At 36.9% G+C, this 16,688-nt stretch overlaps 1 protein-coding gene and 1 pseudogene across 1 annotated transcript in view; both read left to right on the plus strand.

Annotated features, from left to right (window-relative positions):
- Cenpi (centromere protein I) overlaps nt 1–16,688 on the plus strand; it is an 89,246-nt gene that overhangs the window by 53,935 nt on the left and 18,623 nt on the right. The window contains exons 5-11 of the mRNA XM_023703459.1: nt 2,934–2,982; nt 3,392–3,438; nt 13,175–13,264; nt 13,859–13,987; nt 14,463–14,630; nt 14,768–14,888; nt 16,199–16,290. Coding sequence (XP_023559227.1) covers nt 2,934–2,982; nt 3,392–3,438; nt 13,175–13,264; nt 13,859–13,987; nt 14,463–14,630; nt 14,768–14,888; nt 16,199–16,290 — 696 coding nt within the window. The remainder of the gene's footprint in view (nt 1–2,933; nt 2,983–3,391; nt 3,439–13,174; nt 13,265–13,858; nt 13,988–14,462; nt 14,631–14,767; nt 14,889–16,198; nt 16,291–16,688) is intronic.
- LOC101564543 lies at nt 3,648–4,440 on the plus strand (annotated as a pseudogene).

Here is a 16,688-nt window from a genome sequence, read left to right on the forward strand (position 1 = left end):
TGAGCCATCTCTCCGGCCCTACTTTTTGTCTTATGTCATCTATGATAAATGTTGGCAAACTTTTTCTTAAACAGCTAGATAATAAATATTTTAGGATTAAAGACACTACGATTTCTAAATCAAGTCTTCAGTCTTTAGAGCAAAGACCATTGTAGGCAATATATAAATAAACTTGAGGTATGTAATCCAATAAAATTTTATTTACAAAAACAGGTAAACTATAGAGTGCTGAACCTTAATACAGAAAAGTTCAGTAGATAGACAGACAGTCAAATGGATGTTGAAGAATTTGTCATTCTGTGATTTTTTTATGATTAATTTTATTGGTATACTTTTGTTGTATATAATGATCATATTCTCCCTAGAGAATTTGTCCCTATACATAATACATTTTGATTCTTCCTTTCCCCCCATTACCATCCTCTCACTTCAACCCTGCTTCCCCTTCCTTATTTACAAAAGTTTTATTTTCATTTTTTCTTCTATCCTATTTTTGTCTCTTATCTTTTCCTCCCCCCCCCTTCCCATTTGTATATTTTTTCCAACTTACCAATATCTGTCATCCATTTCGGTCCTTATTTACCCTTTTATTTTCTCACACAAGGGAAACAATGGGGTATTTAAACATGTGTACCTGATTTATTTCACATGAAATTATGTTGTTAGGGTAGATCAATTTACCTAAAAATGTCTCATTTTTATGCTTTATGGTCAAGTAGTACTCCATTGTTTATGAAAACCACATTTTCTTTATATATTCATCTGTTGATGGGTATCTGGGCTGTCTTAAACTTTTGCCTATTATAAATTGTGATTCTATAAATAGGAGTATGCATATATTACTGTGGTATGATGTTTTAAACCCTTTTGGAATGATACCAAGATAGATACCAAGAAAAATAGCAGTATCAAATAAAACTGTTATATAAATTTAATGCAATGCCAATCAAAATATCAATAGCATACATCACAGAACTATAGAAAGCATTCCTAAAATTCATCTGAAACCAGAAGAGACCCATAATAGCAAAAGCAATTCTGGACAACAAAGTCAAAGCAGGGGTATCATAATCCTGAACTTGAAATTACACTACAAAGCTGCCATGATAAGAACAGAATGGCACTAGCAAACAGAGAGAGAGAGAGAGAGAGAGAGAGAGAGAGAGAGAGAGAGAGAGAGAGACAGACAGACAGACAGACAGACCAACCACACACATAGATCAGTGGAACACAATGGAAGACCCAGAAACAACTCCAAACATTCAGCCACCTTATCTTTGACAAAGGGACCAGATACTTCCACGGGAAGAAAGACAGCCTCTTTAATAAATGGTGCTGGGGAAACTGGCCTTCCACATGCTAAAGATTAAACCTAGACCTGTAACTCTCAGCATGTACTAAACTAAAATTAAAATGGATCTAGAAGGGCCGGGGAGATGGTTCAGTAGAATAAGCACTTGCTTGGCAAGTGCTAGGGCCTGAGTTTAATCCCCAGTTCTGCCAAAAAAAAAGAAAAAAAAATGGATCTAGATCTAAATATTAAAACAGAAACATTTAACTTGCTAGAAGACAAAAATAGGTAAAACCCTTAAAGTCATAGATGTAGGCAAAGACTTTCAGAAGAAAACTATGTGGTGAATTAACTAGTGGTCTACTTGTAACACCCAGATGAACTGAATCAGGATGGTTCTGGGTATGGAAGGCTCACCTAAGAATTGTTGTCAACAACATAAAAAAGGAATTAGAAAGGAAGATGGTGTGCTGTTGATTTTCCTGGAGATGTGTGTCATGCTGGTTTTCCTGATATGACCTCAGCTGTTCTCATCATAGCAGCTGAGGACCTACTGTCATTGAGGATGGCTACAATTCTTTTCAGGCGATCTCTGGTCTATACTTGGAGTGTGGTTTCCTGTCTCCAGTGCAGGTCCCTCAGCCTGCTGGCTTAGATCCATCATCCCACTGGCACAGACTTTCTAACTCCCACCACTGACCTTTGGGCCTTCTCAGTGCAGATCCTTGATACAGACTTGCATGAGACATTGTTGTGGGCTCTTGGGCTCCAGTTGGACTCATGGAGAACATTGTCAATAGGCTCTAAGTCTTCAGCTGGACTCATGTAGGATATTGATGTGGGATCCAGGCCCTCAGCTAGATTTCTTTGGGGCTTTATGTGGACAGATCTCATGCACTCTTCTGCATTTGATTTTTTTTGGATGAATATTATAAAATAATTCTATAAAGTACGTATCCTATATTAAATATTTTCCCTTGTAAGCCCTGACTACAACACCATGATTGCACAGGAAATATTTTAAAGAATCAACAACTTGGGTCTCATCATATTCAAAAGCTTTTGCACATCAAAATACCACTAATAGAGTGACAAGATAACCCACAAAAAAATTATGGTGCGTCTGCTTAGTAAAATACAAGGCATCAATGACAGTGATAATTTTGAAAATGTGAAGATGCTTTGAAGAGAGAAATCCCAGTAAATATTTTAATTTTGTATCTTTTTTAGACTTTTGTATCTTAAAGTAGACAGTTCTATGCTTGGCTTCATGTTATGAGTTGAAGTCAAAATAGGCGTACTAAAAATATTGAATAAAAATACTTTCAAGTTATATGTATAAGTTTTATGTGAAACAGAAATGAGTTTGTTTTTAGACTTGAGCTTCATTCCCAAGATAGCTATATATATATATATATATATATATACAAATATTTCATAATCTAAAGAAAAAGAACTCATCACTTCTGGTCCTGACAGTTTTGGCTAAGGTATAAGGTAGATAGTATATAAAAAGGAAGCCTCATAAAACCATCTTGAAGCCTTTTTTACTTAGCATAAGTTTGATACTTGAAGTGAATATATTACTGCTTTATTCAAGATATAGTGTCATTTCTCTTTTAATTTTTTTTTATTTTTACAGTGCCCTTATGTCTGCCACTTGCTATATTTACTCACCAAAAAAGACAATGGTGAGTATTTTCATTCCAGTTGTATTACATTTACTCTGTTGATTTTCTTTTCTTTTTTTCTTTTTTCTTGTACCAGGAATTAAACTTACAACCTCACACTTCTTAGGCAGGTACTGTGCCACTGAGCTATATCTCTAACCCCATTCACTCTGTTAAGTTAGTATTTGTTTTGTAGTTTGTAAAGTTAAAATAGCTATTAGCATTACTTATATGATAGTACTCATTCTGTGTAAATTGCTTTTTTATACTTTTATTTAAGAGCATCTACTTAATGTTTCACCTGAACAGGGTATTTATTTTCTTGCTGTATTATAAGAAGACATTATATGAAGCAATGATAGTTAAATATAACTCATTTCTTCTTTTTCTAACCTAAATGCATAGAACCTTTTCTCTTTGCCTTTCCTAGTCAAGCCATTTCGTGTAAGAAAACTGCTTGATCTTCAGGCCAAAATGGTGAGTACTGAAAAGATCTAAGATTAGTCAGTTTTACTGTGTGCCATATACTGAGCGAAGCTTTAGAAATACAAAATTAATGTCAGTTTTGGAGAGATGTAGACAAGTTGTGTTCTGGTCTGTGGGGAGGTGGACGGCTTTGTCGCAGACTACAGACTTCTATGGGTCTCAGCCACCAGTGATCCTGTCAGGCCCACTAGCCGGAGGTTATGAGTGGTTGTCAAGTGTTCATCGGGAGACTAAATCCAGCAGCGAGGGAGAAAGACGTCGAAAGATTCTTCAAGGGATATGGGCAGATCAGGGATATTGATCTGAAAAGGGGGTTTGGTTTTCTAGAATTTGAGGATCCCAGGGATGCAGATGATGCAGTGTATGAACTTGATGGAAAAGAACTTTGTACTGGAAGGGTTACTATTGAACATGCTAGGACTCAGTCCCGAGGAGGAAGAGGTAGAGGATGCTACTCTGATCGTTTTCTTAGTCGCAGACCTCGAAATGATAGACGAAATGCTCCACCTGTCAGAACAGAAAATTGACTTATAGTTGAGAATTTATCCTCCAGAGTCAGCTGGCAGGATCTCAAACATTTCATGAGACAAGCTGGGGAAGTAACCTTTGCAGATGCACATTGACCTAAGTTAAATGAAGGGGTGGTTGAGTTTGCCTCTTACGGTGATTGAAAAACTTTCTGGAAAGGAAATAAATGGGAGAAAAATCAAGTTAATTGAAGGCAGCAAAAGGCACACTAAGCCAAGAAGCAGGTCTCGATCATGGGCCAGGAGTTCTTCTAGGTCTCGTAGCCGGTCTCGGTACCATAGTCAGAAGTCTTACAGCTTGTCAAGAAGCCGGAGCAAGTCCCGTTCTCTTAGTAGGTCTCCTGTGCCCGAGAAGAGCCAGAAACGTGGTTCTTCAAGTAGATCTAGGTCTCCAGTGTCTGCAGATCACTAGAGGTCCCAGTTCTGGTCCAGGCCCAGGTCCAGATCCGTTGACAGTGGCAATTAAACTGTAAATAACTTGCCCTAGAGGCCTTTTTTAAAAAACAAATTCCCAAACCGTACTTGATAAAAATTCTGGTAAGTATGTGCTCTTCTGTGGGGGTGGGGTTGGGTTGGATATCTTTGTAGATGTGGACCACCAAGGGGTTGTTGAAAACTAATTGTATTAAATATCTTTTGATAAGCCTTCTACTCACATTTTTGTGAATGTCTGTAGTATATAGTTTGTGTACATTGACAGAACTCTTATAACTAAAGCAAATTTAATTTTTTGTACTAGAAAAAAGTTTTGAATATTTTAGTTCTTGGTTATTCAAATACATTAATTAAGAATTAGTTTAATGCCTTGATTAAACTAATTAATAGCTTTGGACATCAAAAGAGCTCTAAATTTGCTTGTATATAAAATTTGAGTTTTTCTTGTTAGGGCTAAAGGTGTCCTTCTATCCACCCATTAACAGTTGCAGGACAGACACACACACGGCAGCTGTTTGTCAATGATAATAAATATTATAAAATTGAAAAAAATACAAAATTAAATGAGTCATTTATCTTCAAGCAATTTATTTTCTAGAGATATCAGTCAGTGAAAAAAATCATGATCAGGTCCAGGGGTTGTAGTTCAGTGAATAGATCATTTAGTTGTGTTGCACGAGTCCCTGTTGTCATCCCAAGGACCACAAAGAAACACATGTACAACTCCCAAGAAAAATAGTCATATTAGGTGATGATAGGCAGAAATGGTGATAGTTGAGAGAAAATTCAAATTAATAGGATTTAAGTAGGACAAGAAAGGTATTACTGAAAGAAGAAACAGCATGAGCAAAGACTGTAGATATCAGGCAACAAACCTTGTTATAAGAACAGTGTTATTATGGTAAAAATATATTAAGGGTTGGCAAGAAATGATTTTGTGAGTTTATAGTTTTGGTGGATGCATCTACGAAAATATTTCAAGACATTTTCTTATAGATAGTTAAAATTTAGTGTCTCCTCTGATACTATCTCATGTCCTTAAAGTTCTCTTGCATTATGATTTCCTCTGTACCTGTCAGGGAGCAGAAATGTATGCAGAATAAGATATAAAACAATTAGAAGTAGTAGTATCCATGCCGAACTGAAGCCATCGTGGCCTGCCTAAAGGCATTCACATTGAGTGAAAGACACACAGAACGTATTCATGCTCCTCTATTGTGAGGTTTTACTTTCAGTAATATGGTTCAATGAATGTTATTGTTTTATAGTTCCTGTCTTCGTTCCATGGGTGTGTTATCTTCTCTTTGTTCTCTGGGCATATTAGTGGTAATGTTGTTATATAGACTACAAATTGTGAAGAGATATGTATTTTCTCATAGCAAAATATATGAATAGAAATACCATTTTTATCATAAGACATTGATATCTTGTATTAACTGAAGAATAATTTATGTTCAAGTTAAAAATGATTGTAAAGATTATTGTCTAAAAATTTTAAACCTAGATATTAAGTATATGGTTTCATTACTAGCATTCTATATAGTACATTACTAAAATTTTCACTATGAACACCTATTCATAACGATGTATTTATAAAATTGTTTTGATTAGCTTAGTTTTGGGGAATTTCGCAATTTTACCAAAATCAAACCATGGTGTGTATGTTCATATGTACCCTAACCTACATAACAGTAAAGAGACTGCAAGCAATGTTTTGGATGTGTAAATTTCTGATCCTTGACAAAGATTTTATTCTACCTGTTCCCATATATGTCTCTCAGTGCTCTATGAAGGAAACAAAAACATAGAAATTGCCTTTCTGATGAGAAGTGAAGCAGGCATGCTATATCTCATGTGCTTGACTCTCCTGCAAACAAACTTTGTAACAAGAAGGTGGCATTTGGGCATCATCTAAGGATTACCGAGGATGGTTTTTGGGAATCTCCCTCTACCAGGCATGAGCTTATTTGTGTGCACTTAAGTGATGACTTAAGACTTGTGTGAATGAACAAAACTTTTTTTTTTTGGCGGAACCGGGATTTGAACTCAGGCCTTTGCGCTTGCCAGGGAAGCGCTTATTCCACTGAGCCACCTCCCCAGCCCCAAAACTTTGTCACTGTAGAGTCTTGTGTTGTTAGGGAATCTCCCAGATGACCGTCTGTTTTCTCAGAGATTTCTTCTGTCCCTGCCTATCAAGTTTCAAGGATCTCTAGAGAAAGAAAACCAATAGCATATGTGTGTAAATGTATGTAGATTAACTATAAAGAACTGGCTCACACAGTTATAGAGGCCCTTAAGCTGAAAAGCTGGTTTCAGTTTGAGTCCAAAGTCAATCTGCTGTTGAGCCATGAAAAGCTGTTGTTGCATAGAAAGCCTGCAGTTGGCTGGAGGAGTCTCTTCATCAGGCAGACTATTCTTTTGTTGTTGTTGTTTTGTTTAGTCTGTTAATTGGATGAAACCTTCCTACATTATAAAGGCCAACCTGTTTTGCTGAAAGTATATATAGGTAATGTTAATCTCATCTAATATACTTATAGACATACTGTTATGGGACCAGTGAGATAGCTCAGTGGACTAAAATGCCTGCTTAGGCAAGGTAAGAGACTGCAGTTTGATCCCCAGCACCACATGCTACGCCAGCCCCACCCCAACGGTGGGCTGAGCTGGCCACAGAGTTCTAGCATAGTGGTGTATGTCTGTAATCCCAACACTGGGGAGGCTGAAAACAGGAGGATCACTGAGTCTGAGCTGCATAGTGAGACCCTGTAACAACCAAATACAATTAAAAAAAGAAAAAAGAAAAGAAATGCTGTTATGGTTTGGATCTAGATGTCCTCCCAAAGCCTAATGTACTCACTGAGTTTTTCAGAAGGGGCTGAATCTGGAATGTGTGATTGATTCTTGTAGTGCAATGCTGGGGTTAAGAGTGCGGAGATTAAGGGTGAGTGATTGACTATCAGTCCACTGATTGCATTGGCACTGCCCTAATCCACATAGACTGGATACAATATAAGGGAAAGAAGGAGGTTTGTCTCACTCCCTCTTGTTGCTTTTGCTGTCTTCTGCCACCATGAACTGTTGCCCTCTGCCATGCACTACTCTGCCTTGAAGCCAGGCAATTATATATTGAAACTTCTATAAAGTGTGAACTAAACAAACCTTTCCTCCTTTAACTTTGGATGTTGAGCATTTAGTCTAAGCCATGAGAAAAGTAACTAAGATAAATACTGAGAATAATGTTTGAGCAAATGTGTAGGTACCCCATGGACTAGACATATCAACACATAAAATTAATTAACAGTGGAAATAAATCTTGCTACTGGAATAGGGACCTAAGCATTATAAAGGATTTTTTTCTATTTGTGAAAGTTGGCTCTTTACTGAGGTCCTCCACTGTGATTCTGTTGATACTTATTTGATTTCTTATGTTCACTAGTGTTTGTTTTATGGAGTTGGGTTCTCTATATTTGTTGATAAATATTTACAGTTTTGTGTCTTCCTATTGAATCGTTTCCTCAAGCAATATGTACTGATCTACTTTGCCTCTTTCTGATCAGTTTTAGCTTGAAGCCTACTTCAACTGCAAATAAGATTGCTGTCCCAGTTTGCCTTTGGGGGTCCTGATGCATGGAATATTGTTTTTCCTCTTTGATTTTTTTAATCTATAAAATTATTCTTGAATTAGATTAGATATGTCTCTTGTATGCAACTAACCACTGGGTTTTGTTTTTTGATTTATTCTGCCAATCAGTGTCTTTTAATTAGGGAGTTGAGCCAGGTATGATGGTGCCTACCTGTAATCCCAGCACTCAAAAGGCTGAAGCAGGAGGATTGTTGTGAATCCAAGGTCAACCTGAGCTATGTAGTATGTTTAAAGCCAGCCTGAACTCCATAGTGAGACTGTCTCAAAATAATAATAATAATTTAAAAAATAATGACAATATTTAGGAGTTGAGGCCATATACATTGAGAGTTATTTCTGCACATTATTATCTTATTACTATCTTTAAAATATCTTAGTGTTTTTGATTCTTTTGTTCTTTTCCTCATCCCAGTTTTTCCTTTCCTTTGATCAGATTCTTTCCCTTTCACAGTACTATCGTACCTTTCAGATTTTATTTACTCTTTCAGGTTCTTACACTAGAGAGGCAATATGGTATTTGCACATATGGGTCTGATTTATTTCACTTACTGGTATTTTTCTCTAGTTGCATCCATTTACCTATACAAGCCTTGAGTTTATCTTTTTATGTATCTGAGTAATATTCCATTGTTTCCAAGATTTAGCTATGACAAATTGTGCTGCTATAAACATGGATGCACATAAATCATTGTGGTACGGTGTTTTCAGTTCATTTGGGAAAAGACCTAAGATTGGAATAGCTGGGTTGAATGAGATCTCCAATCCTAGCTTTTTGAGGAATCTCCACACTGATTTCTTTTTCTTTTTTTTTTTTTTTTTGCGGAACTGTGGATTGAATTCAGACCCTTGCACTTGCCAGGGAAGCGCTTATTCTACTGAGCCATCTCCCTGGCCCCACACCGATTTCTGTAGTGGTTGTACTAGTCTACACTCCAACCAGCAGTGGAGAAGGGTTCCTTTCTCCCCACAGTTCCTCCAGCATTTGTCATTGGTTTTCTTCTTTATAATAGTTGGAGAGGCAGCTGCAGCTCAGCTGAGCTTCAGCAAAGTTTGCATTCATAGTTTCAATAGAATTTTTTTATCTCCAGGATTTCTGTTTGGCACTTTTTCATTGGAAATTTGTCATTCATGTTTTAGATAGTTTTAGTTAACTCTTCTATTTTTATATGTTTATATGTTTAATCACATCGATCAATTTGTTTGTTACTTCTATTTCTCTGTTTAGTTAGGTCAGTCTTGAACTTGATGTTTTTTTCTTCTTTTTTTAACATTTTGTATAGCTCGGCTATTTTATGTTTGATTTCCTTAATTGGTGTCCCTTGGATATGTTCTGGGAAGGTGGGAGTCTTTAAAGGAATTTTCTCAGTTGTTCCCTTGTATTTTCATGATTTGATTTAATTTGATTTGGGCTGAAGGTTGAAATCAAATAGAGTAAAGACTTCATTGTTAACATGATGATCTGTTAAATCAGCTTCTAGTTTCCAGTAATGTGATCTTGGTTTTATTTGTAAGAGTTATTGTCTACCACTAAACCTATTCAGTTCAATTGAATTGGACCCAGTCACATATAGCAGGTGTCTAAATGATTCTTTCCTTCCTTTCTTTGTCTTATATATTTATGTATTTATTTATTGGATACAGGGTCTTACTATGCAGTTCAGACTCATAGTGATCCTCATTTCTCAGCCTACCCAGTGCTGGGATTATAGGGCTGCACTACCATGCCCAATTTCTCATGCAGTACCAGGATCAAACTCCGGTCCTTGCATGTGCAAGGCAGTCACTTAGACTGCTGATCTATCTCCCCAGCCCTCTTTGTCTTTTTGAGACAGGGTCTCACTATGTAGTCCACCCTTGTCTTGAACTCACTTTGCAGCCCAGGCTGTTATCGAATTTGCAACAGTCCTCCTGTCTCTGCCTCCCAAGTGCTGGGATTACAGACTTGTGCCCCCACACCCAGCTCCCTTCATGCTTTATTCATGGTCATATTGCTGGCAGCCAAGCTGGTTTCTTCTCCATGATGTATTTAACTGCCTGCTTAGGTATGCTGAGGACTGTCATTCTTTCTGGATCCATCTCCTAGTTTCAAGCCATGTTTTGGGGTGTGGCCAACTGTAGACCTTTGTTTCTTTCCCAATATCTGACCACATCATTTAATTTTGGAAGAAGAAGAAATGATTCAGTTTGCCCAACATCCATCCTCCCACTTTTCCTCCCCTAGCTGCAAGGCAAATTTTCAGTTTCACTGAGGGACTTTCTGCCCAGTATATCACCCAAAGCCCTCTGCCACAGGCAGCTCTTTTTCTTCTTTCACCCTCAAATGTGTCTATTTTTTGTTCTTGTCTCAAGAAGTCTTTTTGCCAAAGGATGTAGCTTCATGCAGTCTCCAGGCTTGGCAGGCAACGTCCTTTGCCCACGTGGGACAATGGGTAGAATTTCACTATTCAAGCTCTTTCCAGTGTTTGGGGAAACAGTAGGAAATTGCCCACTCTGTTCTGGCTTCACTGAGTCTCCCTTCTTTCCACAGTGTTCTTTGGGATGCCCGTGGGCTTGGCACTGCCCACAGTTGGTGGTATTCAGTCCCTATCTCCCCAAGGGATAGGGGCTTTCTTTGCTAACACTGAGTGATTGTTGGTGGGTGAGATGTGGCAGGGATACAGTGTTTGGTGTTTGGGAGAATGATGGGGGAATGTGTGTGTGTGTGTGTGTGTGTGTGTTGCTGGCCCTTGCGTTCTTTGGTTGCAGTCTGCAGCTTCTTTGGGGCTCTAACAGCAGATATTTTCAACATTATAACTGTCATTTTGGTTTTGTTTTAATAAATTTAGTTTCGATTATAAATGGCCAACTAATATATGAAAAATGGTAAATATCATTAGCTATCAGGGAAGTGGTAATCAAAACTACAGTGGACTGTCATCTTACTCCTGGTAGAATGACTGGTATAAAAAATATCCCCCAAATAACAAACAATCATGAAGACTTGTAGAAAAAGTAACTCTTTTATGCTTTTGGTAAGAATGTAAATTTGTGTAACTGTTATGGAAATCAATATGGAAGTTCTTCAAAAAACTAAATGTAGACCTGCCGTGTGATCCAGCTATCCTCTTATGGCAAAATGAACTGACTGCAGGAAGACATGGCATTGAAGAGGTCTAGGAGGCAGCAATTTTATTACACCAGTGGGCCGGACTGGAATGCCTCCTAAAGAGTCAGAGCCAAGCCCATCAGGGTTTCAGGCTTTTAAAGGGGAGTAAGTGGGAGGTACAGCAGATTTTCTGTTACGATTGGACAATCATGGATCATAGGTTGCCAAGGGAATTTAAACATCTCAGGTTACACTGCAAGGCCCTCAGTTACACAAAGACAGTAAAGACGGGTGTTATACAGAGGAAGAAGTATTCGGTTCACATCCTTGTCTGGGTTTGTCTTCTTGGTTTTGGTAGGCATTCCTGGAGGGCCTTTACTTAAATTTTAATTCTCTATCAATCCCACATGTGAGCATACAGCATATGCAAAGGAAATAAAATTAGCCTACTAAGAAGATACCTGCACACCCATGTTTATTGTGGCACTATAATACAAGCTAAGAAATGAAACAGACTTGGATGAATAGATAAAGAAAATGTGGTATATATACACATTGTGGAATATTAAGCCATGAAAAATAATGTAATGCTGTCATTTGCAGCAAAATAGATAAAACTAGAGAATATTGTGTTAAGTGAGGTGATACATAAAAAGACAATGTCTTAGTTACTTTTCTCTCATTGCTGAGCCAAAATATCCAATACCAGAAATTAAGGAAGAAAGGTTTATTTAGCTCACAGTTCGTTGAGGTTTCAAGTCTGTAATCAGCTAGGTATAAGGCAGGGTGGTATGACTGCAGGGCAACAGTTCAAGGCAAAAAAAAGCAAAAGCAACAAGAGCAAATGGGGGAGAGCAAGCCTCTTTTCCTGCCTTATATTGCCTGCAGGCTATTCCTTTCAGGTGGGTGTAGCACTCACATCTCCATGCCCTCCTCTGGTACAAGCTGAGGTATTTATAAAGTGAATGAATCACTGACAAATCACTCAGCTGAACTTTTACACTTCTCAAGTTGACACAATAAACAACATTTACAGTAGTAAGGGCATATCCTCTACACTCTAGAATATAGAACTGCTGAGTTACTTAGTTAATCTTCTGCACTCCTCAAGTTGACCTAATGTATCAACCATTACAGATAAGTACCATATATTGTCATATAAGAAAGTTAAAAACTGTAATCAAAATATAGAATAGTGAATAATAAAGGTTTGGAAAGGTATGACAGGGAATGGATAAAGGCAGATTGGATTTGATCAGTGCAAAGTTTATGCATGTATGTAAATATCACTTGACTCAATGTGTATGTGTTAACGAAGATAAAAACGTTCAGATTTAAAAATGTGTTATAAAATAGGAATATAGTTATACACATTTAAATTTTTAGTTTTTAAAAAGTTATACATCCTGAATGCATAGTAGGGCATAACGTCTAGATTTGCATAAACACATTCTATAATATTCACACAACAGCAAAGTCACCTAACAATGTATTTTTCATGATACATCTGTCATTCAGCAATGCATATTGTACTCTTTGTAAGCACTGTTTTCTGCCTTACTTTGTATGATATTAAATACAACAAAACTTTTAATCAAATACAGTTTGGTTATTTGGAATTCATTTTAGCAGTATGTTTTCTCTGGATTGTCAGCTATATCAAACACATATCTAGAAATAATCATTTTATTTTGAAGTTATTATTTCATTAGAACTTGTTTAGTTATATCAAGCAACTTGACTATTGCATACTAATTTTAAGATTCCTAGTTGATTTTGCAGGATTTATGATGATTGAGTACTGTATTAATATTCCCTCTGTTCTGTTTTCTTTGTTTCTTTTTTGGGCCTACCTTCTTGATGTCTGTATCAAAAACAAGTAAACTTTGAATCTGCAGTATACTGTCAGTGTGAATATTCTGAGTATATGTTTAGTTTGGTTTTTGTTATTTTTCTTTTCTTTTTGGTGTTTGTTAGTTTCTCCCTAGTTTCTCATTGACCACATAATCAAAAATGCAATATTCTACTTTATTTCAGGGAATGCAACCTCATCTCCAGGCTTTGTTGTCACTTTACAAGTGCTTTGCTCCTGCTTTGATTTCTGTATCTTTGCCTACAAGGAAGAAGGTAAGAGGTTATTAAGAGATAGGTTATACTGAGGTTGAAATATATTTGATATCGTTAATTTACAGATTAATACTAAAACATTTACATCCTGCTGTTTAAAGATGTAATATTGTGACACTGTTTTAGGGAAGTGTTATTAGAAGTTGGCACTTTTTTTTCTGTATTTTAGGGAAGGGTCTACAGGGTATTGAGGGTCTCACTAGCAGATCAGCCTCATAGAAATACTCCTGTTTACAGCCTCTCAAGTGCTGGGATTACAGTCGCATGCCACCACGCCCAGTCTCAGTTGCAGTCTCAGTGTGCCAGGGCGGGGGGCAGCATGGCAGGCCCAGGGATCGAACTCTAGGCCCCTGCATCTGCCTAAGCAGGTGCTTTAGTCTGCTGAGCTATTTGGCTGACCCTTGGAGTTGGCACTTTGTATCAATCCCATTTGGTGCATTCTATAGATTGCTGATTATGAACCAGGTGTAGTAAATTATTTGTATGGGTGTAAATGATTTCTTAATGAATATGTCTTCAAGTAATAATGACTTTTTTACTTTATGTTGCTCTTACGGGTACCTACTTTCTTACACTTTACATTCAAATTTATAGATCTACTTTAAGAATTCAAAGGATCTTTGGTATTCAGCTGTGCTTGCTGTGAGACTTAGAAACCATGGACCTTTTTCTGAACCTCTAAAACTGACATTAAGTCCAGCTAATTTACATCCTCAAAAAAGAGTAAGTATCTAAAGCCTCAGATTTCTGTGGCTTTCTTTTGTTAAATGCAGGTAATAGCCATTCATATGTTGGAGAAGATTTCATACATTTAAATATATTTTAATTTACCAGGATTTCATAAAAACTGTATTCAGATTCCATTAATTGAAATGACTTAACAACAATTTGTTATTGATCTTGTTTGTTTTTTTGTGGTGCTGGAGATTGAATCCAGGACTTCATGTTTCCTAGACAAGTGCTGTAGCATTGAAATTGAAATACATCCCTGCTGTTTCTAATTTTTATTTTTAAACACAGTCTCACTAAGTTTTTCAGGCTGTCCTTTAACTTGTGATCTTCTCTCAGCCTCCTGAGTAGCTGGAATTACAAGATGTGTTATTGTTGCTCCTGGCAGCACTGCTTTTCTGTTTATATTTTGTAGTCTGTTTAGTTCATTGATATACTTCCCATGTTTTGTTTTTGTTTTTGTTTTTAGAAATGGAATTCTCACTTAGTTATTCCAGGGCTAAAGTCTGGTAACTATGCTAATGGATGTGGAAAAAAGGAGATGAGTCTTTCTGATTGTCTTAGTTGCAGTGGATCACTTCCAGTAGAGCAGCTTAAGAGCTTCCCTGTACTCTTACAAAACATGCATTGCTTAGAGGTATGTGGCTGGATTAAGTGCTTATATGCACTTTGTTCATGACTTATTTTTGTTCTGTATTTCTTATGTGATGCTTTCCTTGTGCCACGACTCTCTTTTCATGTACTTACTATTGACTGATTATTACATCTTTATAGCTGCCTTCTCAGATGGGCTCAGTGCTAAACAACTCCCTGCTACTTCACTATATGAACTGTGTCAGAGATGAGTCAATCTTACTGAGGCTGTACCACTGGTTGAGTCAAACATTACAAGAAGGTAGGAATACACTTAAAAACATTGGCTAAATGAGAATGGAACAGGATGGTTTACAAATGGATTCTTTTATAAGATTGCCAAATTCCAGATAAGACATGCCTTCTTAGGCCGTAATTATTTCTCTTTAGTTATATATTTTTAGTATGAATGCTTGTGTCATAACATTAAGGCAGTAAGAAAGGATGGCTGTTGTGAAGGAAGCACTACTGAATGGCCACCCAGACTTACTGAGTGGTTCTATTCTAATGACTGTCACAACGTGAGGCCTCTTCCTCCTTCTGTGCCCAGAAACTTGCCATCTGCAAGAGTCATTGGATTAATTCTAACCAAACTCAGAAGAGACGCATGTGTAAACCAGTATGTCAACTTATTTTGTAATAGAAGTGACTTTTTCTTATAACTAAAACGTTCATGTCTGCCAACTAGAATATTTCCTCTCTGTTATCAGAATATATCAGAGACAAATTTGTCATTAGAAAATTTTTGATGTATGGAAGTAAAGGAAAGCCAGTGAAAAGTCTTTCATCCAGGCCATATGAAGGACTGTTCATTTCTTTCCTCTGAAATAGTATACTGTTGACTAGATTGAGCATTTCTTTGTTGGTTAAAAAGCTTCTGACTCTTCAGGTCAGTTTAAGGCAGTTCCAAACTAATTCTTCTTCAGAGAAGACTTGATTTCCATTTAGTAAATTCTTACCACTTGTACATGATGTCCTTCTCACCTTTCACTGAATTTTAGGGAAGGCTCAAATTTTTCATTCATTAATCTGTCATCTCTTAGATTACTATGTGAAATAAAGATAATCACATTATGTGGGAATTTTACCAGTTTTTTACTATAAGCTTTCCTCTGTATTCCCGTATTCTTGAGATATATCTTGCTATCACCCCAACATCTTCGTTACAACCTACACTGTGAGTTGGCTATTATGTACGAAACCTACAGGTTTTTAAATTTATCATTTGTTGGGCTAGCCAAATAGTTCAGCGGATTAAAGCACCTGCAAGCAGGCACAGGGGCTGGGGTTTGATTCCCGGGCTTGCTGTACCAGCCCCGCCCCCAGGGTGCACTGAGACTGAGACTGAGACTGGGCGTGGTGACATGCACCTGTAATCCCACCTCTTGGGAATCTGTAAAAAGGCGAATCACTATGAGTCTCATCTAGTAATGAGACCCTAAACACCCTGTAGATCTTTCCCTAACGTACAAAAAATAAATTTATCATTTTTCACTTCAGAATACTAATAATTATATTTTGTGCAGTTTTTATTGTATAATGAGATTTTTATATTTACTGTTTCTGCTGTAGAATGTATTTGGTATAAGGTGAATGATTATGAACATGGAAAAGAATTTACCACCTTCTTGGACACAGTCATCAGGGCAGAGTGCTTCTTACAAGTAAGATCCCATTTGTCTCCTGTATACTCCACCACTTTTTACTGAAATTTATTTAGATGTTTATCAAAAACCTATTCATTCATACCTAGCATATTTTTATTTTTTTAAAATTTTTTTCCATAATTTTATTGAGAAACAAATAGCAGTGAGACAGTTTCAAATCAAATTGGTAGGACAGTTCCAATAATTAACACATTGCATACTCACTTGTTAGTAGTTATTTGCTGTACGAGATGCAGACATGATATCCTATTTACAAACACTATTAGAACAAATCCCTCCATTCATTAAGAGAATGTAACTGTATCCTAACCATTTTGAATACACAGATACAAAATGGACATTCATCTGTATCCCCTTTTTTGTTTAGTTCCATCATTTGAATATTATAGGTGTGT

The sequence above is a fragment of the Octodon degus genome, unplaced genomic scaffold (genome assembly GCF_000260255.1).
Source record: "Octodon degus isolate 3935 unplaced genomic scaffold, OctDeg1.0 scaffold00171, whole genome shotgun sequence".
In the NCBI taxonomy this organism is placed as follows: Eukaryota; Metazoa; Chordata; class Mammalia; order Rodentia; family Octodontidae; genus Octodon; species Octodon degus.